Raw genomic sequence first — 20,363 nt, forward strand, 5'->3', positions numbered from 1 at the left:
GGAACGAAATGAGTGTGAGAAATTAATCAAAGAAATTAAATTTTTTGCGTGAACTATCCCTTTAAGAAATATACAAACTAAATACAATCTAACATTGATCTAACATAAAAACCTTCAAACTTCAAGGGATTTTAACCTTTCTCATAACTTTCAATCACGGCTTTGCCAAGCTAATAGTTCTAAAAATTCTAGTATTAGTTAAATCTACTTCCTTGCATTCAAATTTAAAATGGAATTTTGCATCCTGTTTGCTACGTCAATTCAAATTTTGGAATGTAAAAGGCATTCTTAGTTTAATTCTGAATTGTGCACAACCATGCTCTTCATTGCCATGCATGTCGTTGCCCCAAGACTGCTAAAGGAGGGTTTTCTAACACGCTCTGGAGTTGATGATCCAGGGGTGGAGAGGCCCCTCTTTTGGCCCCAGTCTCACCCCAGTGCCCTCTTCTCCACTCCCCACTACACTGACATCTGCCGGATGGGTCTGCACAGCTGTGGCGGAGCAGGTCACCAGCCAGGCCAAAGGTCTGATCTCGCTCTGGCCTGGGAGGAATCCCTATACAGAAACCTGCCGACATACCCGAAGGCAAACCAGTGGGAGCTTCTGCGAAACACCCCAAATGGTAATTGCACGAAGAAGACTGCATTCTTGCCATGAAACAGCATGTCATATTTTATTAGAACACTTGAAAACGTCTCTGCCAATGCAGCTGCCATAAATTGGCATGTACGAGTTGTGGAATGTCTTGTTGGGTCTCGTGCCAAACTCGGACACCTCGCTGAATTAGTGTTTTGGGTGGGTTAAACGCATCAAGCGCTCTTTAATGTCAGTCCAATGAGAGGTCAAAGTGTGAGCTACAATGAACTGCACTTTTATGGGTAAATCTACATGAGTACTCCACCAGACTGACTCCTTAACAGTTAAACATCAATGGCAAAACCACATGAAATCCCTGTTTGGAGGGGGGCAGATTTGGGGAGGGGAAGAACTTTCACAATAGACTCCACAGAGAAATGGCACAATCCCTCCTCAACACTGGACCAAGCACCGAACAACATTGAAGACCTATGGCCATTATTTACTGTGCTTAACCAGAGTCACTTTCTTAGGGTGACCTTTTCAGAAGATTCAGTTTGAGTTGACCTTTGGAGGTTTTCAAAGTGTTCCAGAATTAGATTATGAGAAAAATTGCATTAACAAATTATATCCATGACTCGAATACCTCAGCTTTTCACATGATATCCCTTTAGCCCTATTATGTGAGAGGGAGGAGATGTGTCCTTTTCGTTATTTGGCCTTGTTCAAGGTTTTCTTATGGTCCTATCTCTTGTCATTTGCATCAGTTACCATAAATACACCAAGCACCCCTGGAGATTCTTGCGGGCCAAGAAATGCACAATTGACCTACAAATATGGCTCATTCTTTGCCATACCATGCTGGAACAGAAGATGCCTGTCTGTGACAACCACGTGGCTTTTCATTGACCAATTAGAGGTATTTTTTTCACACTCTTGGTCTTACGCTCATTATCAGCATTGCTAATATGGATCCTCCAAGAACTCGGGACTTTCCCTTTCACCCTTTCGAAATCCCCAAGACGCCGCTATCTTTTGCAATGCTGTTTAAGTAATAATGAATGCTTTTGCATACACCAGAGCTTAGCAGACATAAACCTACAATCAATGCAAATCGGTCCCCCAAATACATCATGTGTGAAATATTGCAAGAAAACAGGCATAGCATAAATCTCTCAACATTCTCCCAAGTGTGTGGAAGCAACCATTTAGACACATATGTCTTCTTCCTTGAATGCTAAGAGACAGACAAAGACATATGTTGAATCAGTTACCCTGCCTATGTGTAGGAACCTAAGTGTAAGTCGTCGAGATCTACGGAGGACGACATGAGGATGAGAGTTTGGTGAAACCTAGACCCCCTACCCCCATCTTGCCGAGTCTTTTACAAGTGCTTGATTGATTAATGTTGTTGTCAGGGAACAGAGTCCCCAGAGAGAACTAGAGGGATCCTTTCTGATATGTAGAGGGATTTACAAGTAGCGGCCAGCTTTCAAGTGCTGGGAAGCGATCGCCGGCCAAGGGAAGAGATGAGAAATCCATCAGGAATGCATTTTGTCTGTTCTTCTTTCTTCCCTTCTCTTTTTCCCCCATCCCTCTTTTTGTCTCCCACTAGCCCGGAGTGCAGCTGCTGCTATAATTCTACTGTATTTGCTTTGCGATGTTACATAAAACTACAGGGTTCGCAAACTGTCAGGAAGCGTCCCAAAGACTCGGGGTGAAAGTAATAGGGCTCCAACTGACATCTGACCAAGAGTGATGTACTCCCGGAGGTCAAACAATTAGTCTCTGCTGAGTAAATAAATATAACAAACGCCGCCAATAAACAGAGGGATCTGGATGACAAGAGAAGAACTGACACCAACAGGAGGTAAATCAGTACTCAAACGTAACACATTCAAGGTCAATTGCAAAACCGTCCATGGAAATCTTTGCAAGTGGACGTATCTCACCTGTACACGAGCCTCGGTCAGTTTGGTCCTCTGTGCGAGCTCCTCTCTGGTGTAGATGTCGGGGTAGTGTGTCCTCTCGAAGGCCTTCTCGAGCTCCTCCAGCTGCTCCGCCGTGAAGGTGGTACGGCTGCGTCTCTGTTTCCTCTTCAAGGGCAGGTCTGGCTCCGACTCCACATCTGAACCTTCGTCTGTACGGTTACCTGCATGCACAGTTTGGAAAGAAGTCTTTTGAGTGGCTTCAAACATCAGCACCAAGTCTCAGATGCTTTAAAAAAACAAGTTATTTCGTACAGCAATTGGAAAATCTCAGCTGTCGTCGTTAAGCACCAGTATAGCAGCATACCACATATTTGTCAACGGAAAACGATCCTGAAAGCCAAAGACCGGCTATCACGACGATATTAATGCTTCCGTTATCTCGACGTGTCAATGGAGCCCTAGATACCGTTTCATTGGGTCTTATTCATATGTGAGAAGTCTTCAGACACATAATCCTGCCACTGAGCCCTGGAGAGGCCTGGGGGACGTAACTGTGAGGGTTAGGGTAATCTACACCAGACACCTTGCTCTAGCACGTCCGCCTTATTCTCTCTGTAGCGGCCCGGGGCTAGCTCCAAAGAGCAAGTGTTTGAAATAAGAATGTATGAGACTTCTGGGCCATTGAATCCCTCCCTTTGTGTTTCGAGCTAGTGTTCAAAATATATTACAACATATTTTACATTACTTTTTTTTTTCAGGCATGCAGTCAAAGACAAGTGCAGATCGCAGTTGGCAGTTTGCATTTTAGCCAGAGGAGTATTTCCCCGGCACAAAGACGAACACTACTACGACCGAGCCAAGAGAAGCGTTTGTAAGGAGAGATATGGAGTGTGTTAAGATATATTACTGAAATACATTACCATGATAATTGATTCTAAAATTGCATCATACTTTATTTGTGAGCCACCTCTGTATATCTATTCATGGCAGCAGAAAGCTCGTGAAAGGTCCTGTCACAAAAATCACACTTTTACATTTGCTTTCTTAAAACGCATGAGTGCTAACAAGCAGCGTAGCGTGAGTCTTGCTCCAGGCCCTTTGGTCTTGCATCATCCACGGGGGAAAGATAGAAAGAAGGGCTCCGAGCTCCTTCCCCCGCAATGCCACAGCTGCCACGGCGGAGACAAATCTCCTTTGAGCCATCGTGCGCGCTCTCTGCCCACTGCTGATCAGCAGGTTCCTGCACCCTGGACCACTTCACACGAGTTTTCCTGCATCTCCATTTCCTTCTGCCAGACCAGAGCCTGATCATCTCTCTCAAACTCCCATCTGCCAGGCCTCTTCTATGGCTGATAGGCTGCCAGGCAAAGAGGTTACAAAAAGGCCTGTGGGAGTGCGAGAGTGTGTGTATATTAGTATGTGCACGGGCGTGCGAGTATGTCCGTGCGTATCGCTGAATGCAGTCTTCTCGGTGCATGTGCAAGTATTGGGTGCACTTGAAGCTGACAATAGAGGAAAAACAACCCCCTAACGCAATGCAATAATAATAATACTGCAGGCGTACAAGTAATTTTGTGCATGCATTCTTCTTGGTGCATGTCATTTTAGGTGTACCAAATACTTGCACAACAGAAGCAGCACAATTGCAAATTATCACTAAAAAGAAATGTTAGTGCATACTTGAGTATCAAGAAATGCATTCATCCTGGTACATGTGGATGTACATGAAAATTATAAATATAAAAGACAAAATAAACTAGTGCACATGCATTCTTCTTGGTGCAAGTGCAAGTATTGGGTGCACTTGAAATTGTGAATAGAGGAAAAACAACCCTCTAAAGCAATGCAACCATAGTAATTTTGTGCATGCTTGTATACCCGTGCATGCATTCTTCTTGGTGCATGTTAGTGTAGGTGCACCACATAGGAGAAGCAAAATTGCAAATTATCAATAAAAAGAACTGAACGAACTCTGGACGTACAAGTATGTTGGTGCATACTTGTGAATCAAGAAATGCCTTCTTCCTGGTACTTGTGGATGGACATGGAAATTCTAAACATAAAAGACAAAACAAACTAGGGTTTTGTGTATTTATTTACACGTGCGTTCTTCTCGGTGCATGTGCAAGTATTTGGTGCAACTACATCAACAATAGAAGAAAAAAACCCTTCTGCAATGCATCCGCTTCAAGACGAACCAAACTGCTGCAGTCTCCAGACCGGCTCTGGAGTTTAATTAAACAAGGAATTAGCGGATTATATGGAGACTATCATTACAGACCACTCGAGCAGTCTTCACAGAATGTCTTTTTGTCTCCCCAAGCTCTGGCTCAATGATTCTCAATGGATTACATGCGACCGCAGGACATGAGTCCGCATTCATTAAATCAATTCCTCCATCTTCCCCCATTTAATAAAGATTGATTTTTTTTTTTTTTTACAACACTGCCTGGCACTCCAGCACATGAAAAAAAAATCTTGAATATACAAAGTTGAATATGTACATATCCTGGATATCCCTTTGTTGGTTTTCATGAGGATGCGCCAGAGCGATTTGTTGCTAACACACCATGACAACACTTGAGACTGGCGCAGTGGTCTACGGATCACTTTCCAAAGTCACCTCGGCATCCTGAGGGGGAGGGAGAGACGTGCCGCTGTGATTTTTGTTTCATTGCACAGTTTCGCCACATGATTCATGAGGCAAGATTCTGTCAGCGTACCCTGCCCTCGCGTCTCTTTGTTTTCTTTCTGTCCACACGTTGGACACATCAAAGACTTTTTGCTTTTACTTACAAATGTACTGTAACCGTATCGAATCCCACCGCACGTCTTTTGTATTGAAATATTTTTGCAAAACACATGTAATCAATGGGCAAAACTCAGAAACAAAACTCAGGTTGTTGTTGCCGTCTCACAAGCTCTAGCTCAGCCGTCTTGCGAGCCCAAGACTGAAGGTCAACAGGCCCCCTGACAACAGCAAAGGATTATGGTAATGAAACAGATGCTGGCAGAGATAGAGCAGCGAGAGGGGCATGATACAGGCCTCATCTCTGTCCCGAAGAGATCCACTGATTGGGATGCTAGCTTTTATCAAGGGAACAGAAGCCCCAAATGAGTTCAGATAGGTTGTGGCAGTCATGTAATGTAGCATACGGTCTCTGCTAGCTGCTAATGTGAGCGTGAAGGCTGGCGGTTTAAGTGCAACGTTAGATGGCTGAAAGTAACTTTTGTGTAGCTATTATAAACTAAATTATCAGCATTATTTCATAATGTATATATACGGCTTACATTCCTTATTTAAAATGCACTACATTTAATCACTGTAATAAGGGGGGACAAAAAAAGCAGCAGTTAATTTGCACTTTAAGCCCAAGAAGATGTGAGGTCAATTCACAAGAACTCTTCCCTGTTTTAAAACAATAAGGTACATCCTGACTAATCCGCCACACAATAACCGAGCTGTAATTCTATTTGAGGGTTCTGGGGATATTGATAAAGTCCTCTGCTCATTTATCAGCCAATTAAAGCCTAATTATGTTCTATTCATTCTGTGCTGCAGCCTGAATGTTTTTCCTCCAGGGCCCAACGTGATCTTTAACGAAATGTTGACTTTGTGCCGAGTATTTAATTTGCAACAAAATCAGGTGCGTACAGATTGCTCTGGTGAATTTTAGATCATATTTCATTTAAAAACCAAACCCTTATGGAGCTGAGGGCTAGAGGCAGATAAACCGTTACGGGTAGGTTCTCTGCTTCTTGGATGCATGAATCACTAAAGCCAAATCTTATCCATTTAGGGCCCATTATCTGCAACAGTTAAGCCAACATACACATTTAGCTCAGTCGTTTACGTTAGCTTACATTGGCTTAAAGGGATAGTTCTCCCAGAAATGAAAATTTACCACCCTCATGTTCCAAACCAGTATGCTTCTCTTTCTTCTGAGGAACACAAAAGATATTTTAAACAACACTGGACCTTTCATTATATTGGGAAAAGAAATAATCTTTCAAATTATCTTCTTTTATGTTTGATAGAAAAAAGAAATGCAGACAGGTTTCCCTTTAAAGGTGCCCTAGAACTTTTTTTTTTTACAAGATGTAATATAAGTCTAAGGTGTCCCCTGAATGTGTCTGTGAAGTTTCAGCTCAAAATACCCCATAGATTTTTTTAAATTAATTTTTTTAACTGCCTATTTTGGGGCATAATTAGAAACGAGCAAATTTCAGTTTGTGGCCCCTTTAAATCGCGTGCTTTCCGCCCCCAGAGCTCGCGCTTGCCTTGAACAGTGCATAAACAAAGTTTACACAGCTAATATAACCCTCAAATGGATCTTTACAAAGTGTTCGTCATACATGCTGTATGTGTGCGTCGGATTATGTGAGTATTGTATTTATTTGGGCATTTACATTTGATATTGAATGAGTTTGAGGCTATGCTCTGTGGCTAACTGGCTAACATTACACTGTTGGAGAGATTTATAAAGAATGAAGTTGTGTTTATGAATTATACAGACTGCAAGTGTTTAATAATGAAAATAACAACAGCTCTTGTGTCTGTGAATACAGTAATAAACGATGGTAACTTTAACCACATTTAACAGTACATTAGCAACATGCTAACGAAACATTTAGAAAGACAATTTATAAATATCACTAAAAATATCATGTTATTATGGATCATGTCAGTTATTATTGCTTCATCTGCCATTTTTCACTGTTTTCCTTGCTTGCTTACCTAGTCTGATGATTCAGTTGTGCAGATCCAGACGTTCTGCCCTTGTCTAATGCCTTGATCATGGGCTGGCATATGCAAATATCGGGGGCGTGCATATTAATGATCCCGACTGTTACATAACAGTCGGTGTTATGTTGAGATTTGCCTGTTTTCCGGAGGTCTTTTAAACAAATGAGATTTATATAAGAAGTAGGAAACAATGGAGTTTGAAACTCAGCGCATGTCTTTTCCATGTACTGAACTCTTGTTATTTACCAATGCCAATATAAATTCAATTTTTAATTCTAGGGCACTTTTAACAGAAATGTTAACAGATTCAACTGTCAAATTAAAGACTACTGTATGAAATAACCTTGTATATTATTATTTTTTGTGCTTATATTTCCCATTTTTAAGTAGCTTACACACACTTTTAAATAAAAGTGCCAAAAGGAAGTTTTCACAGCAATGCCATAGAAGAACCATTTTGGGTTCCTCAAAGAATCTTACAGTGAACAGCTCTTAAATAGAACAATTTTAATAATCTAAGGAACCATTTTCCACTACAAAGAACCTTTTGTCCAATGGAAAGATTCCATGAATGTTAAAATGTTCTTTCTCTCCTCTGATTCCAATTAAGAACCTCAGTGTTAAATAAGACATTCCGTCTCTTCTCTAAGGGCTTTTAAAGAAGGAATCAGTGAGTTTATACAACAAACTCCAACTGCACAAAGAGGCTTGACCAACAGTGAGATTGCAAAGAGAAAACAGTTCATATGGTAATTGGCTAAAAAAAATATGAACAAAATTATTTGGTCTGCTAAAAAGAGAGATGACACTAACTGGGTTAAAAACAACCCAAGTTGGGTTGAAAATGGACATTAACCCAGCGGTGGGGTTAAATGTTTGCCCATAGTGATGGGTAGTTTTATTCAACTCAACTATTGTTTCAAAATTACTGTATTGCTTGCTTAAAATGAACCCAAAATATGTAGTAAATTAACATTTATTAATAAGTTTAATGAATGTTAATTAAACAATAAACATTCATTAAATAGATTATTATTGTTGCCTCTAGTAATTATATGTCTGATTTTTCATTTCCAGCCTATTTTGGGTTCATTTTAAGCCAGACATATAGTAAATTTTAACCAATAGATGGGTTAAATAAAACTGCCCAGCACGTTAGGGAAACATTTAACCCAATCGCTGGGTTTGTCCATTTTCAACCCAGCTTGGGTTGTTTTTATGAGTGTACTCATTTAGTAGCATGGTCTGATACATCACTGTACCATGCTATATAGTACCTTTTTGTGAGCGAAACACATTCATGGATTACTAACTGCTTAAAATCCCAAGCTAAAAACAGTCTCTTTGTCCTTATGATCTATCTATATCATTTTAATTATATCACCCAACAGCATCAAAAGTGATTTGCGGAGCTCATCTGAAAATAGAGTACGATATATCATTACCAAACCTAAGATCCTAAAAGGATGTCAAAGATCCTTATAGGGGGGGAAAAAAGACAATTGAAAAGCACGATTGAGCCAGAATTCAAAGTGCAGCTTTTGACATCATCAGAATCCCAGGAATTAGTCAGGGATGGCGGATAATAAAAAGCCTCCATGACACAGTGAGAAGGAGGTAGAGGCGTCTCCAACCTCATCTGCTAAGATTGCCTTTGAATCAGTATTAGCTCAACATTACGGCAAAATTCTATGCAGCCTTTTTTTTTAATACCGTAACCAATGTCCTCAATATCAGCTGTACCTTGCAAACTACCCAAGACAGAGTGACAAAAACAGACAGGGCTTTTTGCAGTGCGGCATTAGCTCATAATGGCTCATTTTGAAAAGCATATTAGTTCCAGCATAATTACAATCAAGTCTTACGCTTGCTATTTTACAGGCATTCAATAGGACCAGCCTCGGAGCTGCAAATGACACCAGTTGAGTGTAACTGACAACAGATCTTCCCCTTTTTTTCCTTCGGCATCTTCCTAAACCCCCCCACATTCCCACAGGACAAAAATAACAGCGTCCCTGCTTAATTTTTGTTTACATGTTTATTTTGTACATGCCTTTGTAAGAGTCACTGGAGCAATTATACTTTTTGTCACTCTAAGAGGAGGAGAGGGGAATCATAATGCCGAACAGCCCGTAATGAGCCGAGTTTTCGCCGTGCGATCTGATTTGATATCTCTGACATCCATCTGCCTCTCTTTGCAATCTCTCTGGCTCGCGGCCTGAATATAAAACTCTGCGTGTTTCCTCAGGTCTGTTTAGGGATTGAACCTTTGATACTGGTGTGCCTACGGTGGGAGAGGGAAGTGGAGAATTGGGGGGTTCGCAGCGAGATCAAATAACTGACAGAAAAATTTGCATTGTTGAAGACGGAGCTGGAACGTACTTTTCCGGTCCTGCCCCCACAGGGTTATGGCAATATGACGAAATGTTCAAACAGCAACATTTTAAAAAAAAAAAAGTCCATGAAAAGACTTGGATTAACAAATACATATCCTTATATATACACTATGATGCAATACTGCATGCAAGAGAATCCCTAAAGGAAGGTTGCTCATTCTTAGTTCAGTTATCAATCAAGTTTCTCCCAAAATGTCTTAAAAAATCATTGCAAATGAGAGAATTTTCACATACATTATGTGTATAGAGCATTTAGCCTTGGTAAAGTGAGAAATGTTCATACTGATATCTCTGACCTTGATTGCAGGCTTTTGCATGTTGTAAAATCTTAACAGCATTGTTGAGATTTCTTCTGAAATGCCAATTGCAGGAGACTTTTTTTCAGGAGAACTATTTGAGAAGCAGGAGAATTGCTCTCCGATGAATCTCATCTTTGTCTGAAAGACACAATTCTGATACTACAGACATATATGAGTTTGCTTTCTTACAGACAGTACTGGAAAGAAACAATGCCAGTGTCATCAAGGGCATTTACATGCATTTTAGTTGGAATCAAACAAAGTATTTTAAAATGTAATGTACAGTAGAGTGCAAGTTAGACTAACAGACCTAGATAATGTCGATCTGCCTCATATATATACTTTGACATTATACACTTGCTTTTAAAATACAAATGAAACTATTTGACTACTCAAAAACGTGTAAATATACTGAGTTGCTCTATTGCCTTAAAGGATTATTTCACTTCAGAATTAAAATTCCCTGATAATTTACTCACCCACATGTCATCCAAGATGTTTATGTCTTTCTTTCTTCAGTCGAAACGAAATTAAGATTTTTAAGGAAAACATTCCAGAAGTTGAAGGTCCAAATTGCAGCTTCAAAGGTCTCTACACGATCCCAGATGAGGAATAAGAGTCTTATCTAGCGAAACGATCAGTCATTTTCTAAAAAATAAAATAAAATGTATATACTTTTTATCCACAAATGCTCATCTTGCACTGCTCTGTAATCCGCCACGCATTACGTAATCATGTTGGAAAGGTCACACGTGATGTAGGCGGAAGTAAGTGTTTACAAAGCGGCCTTTACAAAAAAAGGTGAAACAACAATGTAAGCGATTTTTGAAGCTGGAGGAGAAAGTTTTTCGCCCTACCGCGGTACTTTCGCCTACATCACGCTTGACCCTTCCAACATGATTACGTAATGCGTGGCGCATCGCAGAGCAGTGCAAGATGAGCATTTGTGATTAAAAAGTATATAATATATTTTTATTTTTTTTAGAAAATGGCCGATCATTTCTCTAGATAAGACCCTTATTCTTCGGTTGGGATCGTGTAGAGCTCTTTGGTCCACTATATGGAGAAAAATCCTGGAATGTTTTCCTCAAAAACCTTAATTTCTTTTCGACTGAAGAAAGACATAATCATCTTGGATGACATGGGGGTGAGTAAATTATCAGGAAATTTTAACTCAAATTCTCTTGTTAACAATCCAACTTTCAATTACATATACAGCCCTGTTTCTAATGCTAAAGAGAATTTATAGTTTTTCAGGCAGTCGAAACTTCTGCTATTGGAGTTAAAAGTTAATATTGATGCAAGGTAGCCTATAAAAGTCAACAATTCCACTTTGAGCTTTAGTTGAACAGTCTCTTGAGTCTCATTGCCATTGTCAAAAGCAGTCTCACAGGAACGTTCCTCTTTTGCTTCCCCTTTCACAACATTCGGGATAAAAATCACATCCTTTAGAAATGACGAGAGCGGCGGAGAGAAAGACGAGCCCAAAGAAAATAGACGAAAGGGAAAAAGAGCAAAAGGAGGGGAGGGTCTATAATCTTTGTCTCCCACAACAAACAATTAGACCTTTTTTTCTTTCAGAGGCGTTGAAAAAAAAAAGAGGTTTAAGAGAGGCGCAGAAGAAGCAGCTAAGGCGTTGGTCTTTTATAGCTCTTGTCATGTGGGTGAAGGCGCAGGGCGGCCATAGGAACACACGCCTAACGTCCAACAACAGGCTGGGCCCCGGGCCCCTTCGCGCTTTCAGCCTGCATAGACGCTGCACCTCAGGGGGCCATTAGAGCCTGAATAGGGCCCTGACAACCCCGCGTAGCTCAGTGGGGTATCGATAAATGCTGACATATTGACTCCCTATGCTCCAGTGCCAGGGGACAGGCGTGCCGAAATATGAGCGTGAAGGACTTGAATGGCGGGATTTTATACATAAACATCGGCACAAATATACAGTGGGGTCCAAAAGTCTGAGACCGATAAAGAAACCTTTACTCTTTTGCATTAAGTTTTTTTTTCACTGCAACATCATATTATCAGCATAACCATTTCAGTGAGGAAGTCACATCATCTTTTGACTATTGCTATTAGTGACCTCTTTGAGTCTTTCTAGCTTAAATTTTCACATTTAATTCAACTGCAGTTTTTTTTTTTTTTGGTAATTATTTGTGAAATTTACTAGCAATTTCTGAGTGAAAACTGTTCCAAAGTTCATCCTACACCATTTTTTTTAGTGTAGTGCAAAACATTTCCTTTAAAACAACTTTTCTTTGTTTTAGAAACTTTTCTAAAACATCTTAAATTTCAGTGCCTCTTTAAAAGTATACTGAACAATATTGCTCAAATGTTAAGAGTTTGTGAGTTCCCAACATGCATTGCAGCATGAATAAATATATAATTTACAAAAAAATATATGATTATTGTTTTGCTTTTTATTTACTTTTCAAAAATGAACAATCAATTTATGGCGTTACTAAATGAAAATTGGTAACACTTTAGTATGGGGAACACATTTATTATTAACTACGACTTTTCCCTCAACAAACTCCTAATTTACTGCTTATTTATAGTTAGTAAGGTAGTTGTTAATTTAGGTATTGTAAGGATTAAGGTCATGTAGAATAAGGCATTGATATGTGCTTTAGAAACAGACAATATTCTAGTAATATGCAAGCTATAAGCAACTAGTTAAAAGACCCTAAAACAAAGTGTAACTTGAACAGGAAATCTGTAGTTGCCTTGATGAATTTATTGGCTGAATGAGGCTTTCTGCATTTAGCAGATGAACAAATTCAAATGGACAAAAAGTAGTGTTACAATTTTTAAAACAATAGTTGAGAGAACTTAAAAATCTTAAGTTGCATAGAATTTTCACGACGATTCCTTTTTTGCACAGTCCGAGCAGGAATAGTCCTTTTGTCACCACAGGGAGCGAGAGAAATGAGAAATGGAGGATGCTTCCCTGAGCCGTTTTCTTGAGGGTCACCCTACCTACCTCTGTTCCGAGGGAGCGAGGCTTAGTTTTCTCTACATCCTTTCTTTTTGCCAAAATGGGATTTTGTTTCCTGGGGTTAGGTCCCTGCTAATTAAGGTCACAGCTAAAGTAATGAAATTAAGAAGGACCACAAAGCAAAAAAGGGAACCCAAGGGGTCCGTGCCAACAGTGCAGAAGCCCCTTCAGAGGGCTGTGAAAGGAAAAAGCAATGCAGGAAATCAAATACTAACTCTGAGCTCTGAGAAGCGCATGTTTATTTTATCCAGAATGTAAAAGGATGGAGTTTAGGTAGGAGACAGAATGCACTCAAGGGTTGAGATATGTGCCTGAAGGACAGCTTCGGAGTCAAGGCATATAATTCTTTCATCATAAAGTGGTTATATAGTACAGTCAAAACTCAGTGTGAGTTCACTCTGGAGGAGGATATCGCCATACTTTTCCTCCCAAAAGATATTACGGGGGGGAAAAACTAATTTCCAAACCAATTGTTAATCTATCAAAAGATGCTATTCCTGGAAGGTACAAAACTTGCATGGATGACCCATAGGTTGCTTTTTCAAAGCTTCATCAATGTATGCTAAAATTTCTCTTAGAAATCTCCAGAAAAAAAGTCAATTTTAATCATATTTTCCAGATATAAAAAGTTATATATAAATATATAATATATAAATCAACACATAAACCGTCTGTAAAAAACCTTCAGAATATATATACACTCAAAAAATTCCGGGTTAAAAACAACCCAAGTTGGGTTAAAAACAGTGGTCGGGTTAAATGTTTGCCCAATGTGCTGATGTTTTAAAAATTACTGTATTGCTTGCTTAAAATGAACCCAAAGTTTTTCCGAAGTTAACAAGTATTAATATATTTAATAAATGAACATTTATCAATAAGTTTAATGAATAATAATTAAAAAATAAACATATATTAAAATGCTTATTAATAAATGTTCACATTTTCATTTTGACTGTTGCCTCTACTAATTGTGTGTCTGATTTTTAATTTCTAACCTATTTTGGTTCATTTTATCCAGACACATATCCAGCAAACATTTAACCCAACCACTAACCCAATCGCTGTGTTTGTCCTTTTTCAACCCAACTTGGGTTGTTTTTAACCCAGCATTTTTTAGCATGAAGGAATAAAACTATAAACTTTGATATATATATATATATATATATATATATATATATATATATATATATATATATATATATATATATATATATATATATATATATATATATATATATACTGTAAAGTGAAGTGGAGATTTCTGACAGCCTTTGAAGAAATGTATTGTAATTGAAATCTACAGACGTAAATAAATAATGTGATATAAAATAAACACTGAAATGTGTATTTTGAATGTAACCTGAAATAGGACATGTGATGGAAGCCCAAAATCAATCCCAAAGTCCCACGTTTTCCTTTTTCTGCTTTTGATTTTTTTTGATTTTCTGCTACATGAAATTCCCAAGACATTCTTCAGGACATAAGGAGGTCTTTAATATTTCCTGTTTTTGGAGTTTACATCAGCGAACATTCGCAGCAGCTGACGGTAAAGTCAGAGATCAGCGCTCTATATTGTGTCTTCAGACCGTAAGGGCATTTCAAAATGAGAGTGTACATTCCCCTAGGGAGGGTCCGACAGGGGACGCCTTAAATAAACCCATTAGTTAAAAATGGAAGGCTTGGCTTTTTCCTTTGAAGTTACAGGGATTGCTCGCTCTTTGCCTCTTGCTGTCTCTAAGCTCACCGGTCAACGCTTGCGTATTTTTTAACTTGGTGGAAAGAAGAAACACATTTCTGATTTGCAACACTCTAGGAACGTGTTTATTGTCTTTCTGCACAGCCTTAAAAATGTGCGGCCACACGTTACATGAAAATAATGAAGAATCCATTTGCAAAGCAGGTCAAAAGCATAAAATGGGCGATGATATGGCCGTAAGTAGCATGGGCTAATGGTGATTTTAAAGCAGTCGAGCATGGTGTGAATGGCTCTAATTCATCAGCTCTGCGACTGGGCACACGGCTCCAAACTTAATTAGTGTTGCACATTATGTGGGGCATTTTCTCCATTGTAATAAAATTAGAGAGAATGCTTGCTGTACTTTCTAACACGCCTTGCTGTAACGGGGGATGACAATAATCCGCCGGTGTCTGTGCCAACTGTCAAAAACTTTGACATCTATGGCAGACGGGGAGAAACGCAGGGGGGGAATTTAGACATTTTTTTAGACATTTAGCTCTATTATGATCCTGTGTTTTCTTCTAACACGGGCAGTGAAGAAAACAGAAACTCTTTAACACAGAATAACAATTTCTCCCCCAATGTTATGTCTGTCACTGAACGTGGCACACATTTCAAGAGAATCCCCTCTGATATATCAGTCAAGAAATCACAACGTGCCGAATGTTTTCTTAAGCAGTGGTTGAATATAAATATACCACAAATATAATAGACCACACAGATCTTAAGAGACACCAGATCCAATCAAAACAAAGCCACATTTTTAAATATGCTGCTTTGTTTATAAGGGTAAAAACGATCTGATGTTGACAGATGGAGGATGGGTGAAAAGATCTTTAGATGTTTATAACACTGATACATTTATATTTTATACAGCAACATTTACAACCCTAATTCTGCTTTATAGAATGAGTAAAATGGAGCAAACTTTCACTGATGCTTCTCTGTTTTGAATGCAGCAAATTTTAAGACTTTTACTGCATTGAAACATGATGCAATGTGTTAAATCAGAAGGTCAATCATGTGTCATGCTTTCAAATCACACCAAATGACAAACAGATTATGCCAATAAATGACCAAAGTTATGTTTGAAGAAGCAAAATTACAAAAGAAAGAGAAAATGTCTCTTTTTCTAATCCTGTGAAAACAAAGCCCATCAGGATCATCTGTTTTATCTGTGTTGTAATGAATATTTAAAGCTTTGCGTTCAGTATCATCATATCCAGCAAGAAGCGTTATTTTTAAGCCAGACAATTCAATCAAAATCCTCACAATGTGCTTCACATAAAACCCTGGAGAAAGCAAGAGACACTTTTCCTTTCTATTTGTTTTCGGAGAGCTATCCTGAGTGTGTGACAAGAAAGGAGTCTAAAACAACCAATTAAAGCAAAATTGCCTTCACTCCAGGAAAAACATTGAGTCAAAACCCCATGGGAACTACTATAGAGCACTGAGCACTCTTGTCCTTTCCAATGGCACGGTCAAGATCGACCAGACGAGCACAGATAGAAAGATAGATAAATGACTTTTGGAAACCTTGTTTTTCTTGTCAACACAAGCACTTTCATGAGAATGCAACCCTGATGTCAACTCATTGCTTTACCAATATCTCCTTCCACTTTTGAGTAAAACCTTTGTAAAATGAAAGAACACTTTCTTGACACCGACCAAGACCGATTACCCCTATGATTACAGAATTTGTCCAACCTTAAAGTTTTCAAAAAGTCCTGTGCTGTAGAAAAAGTCATTGCAGTAGGGCAAATACACAACAGGAATAGGAAAAATATGAGATCTCTTTAATATGGCAATGAGATTACATGGAAAGCTAATGGAAGTTTTAGTATGAACTCATTTCTCATCACATGTTTTTCAAGAATAAGTGTGACCCTGGACCACAAATCCAGTCATAAGTCGCACGGGTATATTTGTAGCAATAGCCAACAATACACTGTATGGGTCAAAATTATCGATTTTTCTTTTATGCCAAAAATCGTTAGGATATTAAGTAAAGATCATGTTCCATGAAGATATTTTGTTAATTTCCTACAGTAAATATATCAAAAATGTATTTTTGCATTGCTAAGGACTTCATTTGGACAACTTTAAAGGCGATTTTCTCAATATTTAGATTTTGTTGCATCCTCAGATTCCAGCTTATTTATTCTTTCATATGATGTATAAATCTCAGTTTCAAAAGACTGACCGGTTATGACCAGTCCAGGGTCACAAATGATATGAGCTTCTATTCACATTTATTTTATGGCTCTCAACTGTTTATCAACAATTGACTTCCGTGTGTATTTTAGGGAAACAAAGTTAACTGAAAATGTTTCTAAGCTATGAAACTCTGCAAAATAAATCTTTAAATGTATTCGCCCCACAAGTGTCATAAATGTGAATCCAAATAATCAGCTGAATATATCAAATACGCCTCTTATGATTTGCGCCCAAATTGGATTGCCGATATCTATAATATCAAGAGCGTCATCTCTAAGGAGAATGAAAAAAATAATAATAGTAGTAAAAAAAAGAAAAAATGGGTACTTGAGATCCATCATGGCTTAGCCTAGAAAACTAACACATTATTGATCTTTTCTTGGGTTTCTTTCTCTCCTCTGTTTGTTTAGAAAAGCCTCATCCCCACTAATAGCTGTCTCAAAGCATAATCTCCCTCCTCCCCTCCATAACCTCTTCACGGTCCTCTTTTCATGGCATCTCACACAGTTAAAGTTAGCCGCCTCGCTGCGGTGAGGCTCTGAGAGCCAATTGTGTTGCTAATGTTGACACCTGCCAGAGCGGAGCAGAGCGAGGGTTGTTTGTGCTTCGCTGCAGTCTGATGCAGATCGTCTCTAAACTGGGATCTCTTCAGCAAGATTACGAGTGCTTTATGATCATCAACCACATGCTTCATTCTACAGTCGGATAGAGAAAGAAGACAGGGCAAGAAAAGTTGAAAGAAAGAGACAGAAAGAGTTTGGATGGACAGATCACTAAATGTGAATAAAAAGTTATCTGACATCAATATGCATGGGGTACAAAAGACGGGGGGAAAAATGACGTAAAATAATGAATGTTTAACATTGTGCACTATTTATATGTCTTTAATCAAATAAGCAAATTAGTTACATGTGACTGTATGTATGGTCAAAGTTTCTTGCTTCTTAAAAAGCAGAAGACGCCCTTTGAAACATCTCAAATCCCACTGGAGAACATGATCATCAGTTTTTCTCATGTTGTGAATGCAGCCACACACTAAAAAATAATGTGTTGGCTCAACAAAAAAAAAATTAACGCAACAATTTGCATCAATTTTATGACAACTTTGAGTTAATTTACATTCAACCAACAAGCTACATTGAGTTAATAACTTAAAAATTGGTAGCTTAAACACACATTACTTATCGCTCCGATAAAAAACACTTAATTTCAACATTTACAGATTTACTTAACGGGGCAAATTTGCGTGAGAGTGCAATTCCACAAAGTGGTACGTTTTGCACGTGCAAAATAAAGAACACAGACACAGTCAAATCATTTACATAATGACCAACGCAATCTAACAAGAGCAGCACAAAGTAACGTCGGTTCACAAATAAGTAGAGCTGATGCTCATCAGGTGCGAGTTGACACAGGCGCAACTTGTTACATGTAATATACAGATAATGTCTTCTTCTGGCATTCCAAAGAAATTAATATGAGTGGAAAATATTTTCACCCTTCTACCATGTGCTCTCTGTCCTCTGTGGCGTCTCCTCCTAGCAGCAACAATTGCAGCCATGTCGAAAAATGGGTTAAGACATGCTTTTTTTGGGTGTTAAATAATGGCGCAAATACCAGTCAACTGACTAGCGCAAACATTAGTAAATCGCGTTGCATGATTCATTTAAAAACTCTCCTCCCATAAATTTTGCGTCTGAAAGGGAAACTCCTATATGCAATAAGGTCAGCCGCAAAAACAACTCAGTCCATGCCTTTTCAGCGCTAATTTTGCAGTCTTTAGTAAATCCCGACAGTAGTTTTTTAACGCCAAAAGAGGGTTTGCGCTGGTGCAAGCTCCTTATCCAGTCCTATGCAAAGCTGGGAACAAGAAATCCGCTGCCTAATTTCTGAAGCTATCGAAACTACAACTTGATTTTTTTAAAAACCAATTAACAAAGAAATTTGAGTTTAAATTACAAACAATATTAAGTTGCAATGTAATGATCAACATTATTATGTCAACAGAACTTAAAATGTTTACTTAAAACAATAAATGCAACCATGCATTTATTTAATTAATTCTTTTTTAGAGTACAGAAAACACTAAGTATAACTTGTAAAAATATGTGTAATTAAATAAGATAATTAAATAGTATATAATAGATGCATTTCCACTAGTAGACTTTTGGACCCCACCTCATGTAAAACTGTCTTTGTATTGTCATCATGACAAACTTTTATGCGTCATAAAACTAAAATCTATTTCTGTTCATTCAAATTTACTATTGTGATGAACCAGTGTTTATCAGTACAAAAAATGTCTATGACATTTAAGGCAGCTGTCTTCACTCACACTGACTTGGTACTCTTAAATAAACGTAAAGGTATATCGCAGCAAAACATTCCCAAAGGACTGGAAGGGAAAACAGCTCTTTATCGCTTCCATCTCAGTGTGTTGGAGTGGGGATTCACCCCCAGTCCCTACAGATGTACATTAATGCAGACAACACACTGAGCCCGTCTCTTCCACAAGCCCTCTTCACCAAACAGGCTGCTGTCCAGCCCCATCGTGTCAGTTTGAAGCCCCCATTCAAAAGTATTCATGCATCTGCCTTGGAGGCACAATGGCCGCTAGTTTATAAACTGTCTGCCTGCGAGCCCAAAGGCTTTAGTCCACATTGTTTTCATACCCTTAATAAACTTTTTGAAGGAGTTCATCAACTGGCTTGAATAGCCTGTGCACTGAATCTCAAGACAGAAAATAACAGAGATCTTTTTTCTTCTGCTCTTTTCTTTCTTTTTTTCCTTTTTAGGAGCAGTTTCTCTGACAATGGAGAGAGAAGGCTGTTAGACATCAGAGGAGTCTTAGGCCCAACACAAGAAAAAAAGGCAGCATTCAATTAAAAGAACAAAATGCTTTCCATAAAGGGGAAGGAGACAATTGATTTTTTCCTCCATTCAAAAGTGAGAGGATGATCCGAGCATCACTTCATATCTTATTCCAAAGAAGAAAAACACACATTCAAATGCACACAAAGTGTGAGAGTAAATATGTTGACAATACACAAAGAGCAGACTTCAAATCAGCCTACACGATCATTGCAAATATCATTAGCCTATAAAAAAAAAAAAAATAGGATGCATAAACCATCACCATTCTACGCTTGAGAAATCTCTATTTATTTGTTCATTTTTCTAAGTGCTTCCTGTGACACCCGTTAGACAGGCAGGACAAATTTCAAAGAGGCAATAAATTTCAGTATTGGCTATAAGCCATTAATCCATTCTCATACCTTTAAAATGTGTGGAAAACTTAAAGGTCTTAAACGGGTGTCTTCTCTAATGAATTTCATCCCCAATTAGAACGGATCGCCAGAGTCCAAGTTGCGTCTCGCCTTTTCGCCTGTGGGGTCCGGAACGACTCCAAAAAATTCACAAACTTGCTAAATTAACAGGGCGAACACCCATGAAATGTAAG

The 20,363-nt window shown here is 38.6% G+C and overlaps 1 protein-coding gene across 6 annotated transcripts in view; it reads right to left on the minus strand.

Moving 5' to 3' along the window:
- pax7a (paired box 7a) overlaps positions 1–20,363 on the minus strand; it is an 83,815-nt gene that overhangs the window by 37,299 nt on the left and 26,153 nt on the right. For all 6 annotated transcript variants that reach the window (XM_067387744.1, XM_067387743.1, XM_067387741.1 and 3 more), the window contains one exon: positions 2,530–2,729. In XM_067387744.1, the coding sequence (XP_067243845.1) occupies positions 2,530–2,729 (200 nt within the window). The remainder of the gene's footprint in view (positions 1–2,529; positions 2,730–20,363) is intronic.

The sequence above is a fragment of the Chanodichthys erythropterus genome, chromosome 6 (assembly GCF_024489055.1).
Source record: "Chanodichthys erythropterus isolate Z2021 chromosome 6, ASM2448905v1, whole genome shotgun sequence".
Lineage (NCBI taxonomy): Eukaryota > Metazoa > Chordata > Actinopteri > Cypriniformes > Xenocyprididae > Chanodichthys > Chanodichthys erythropterus.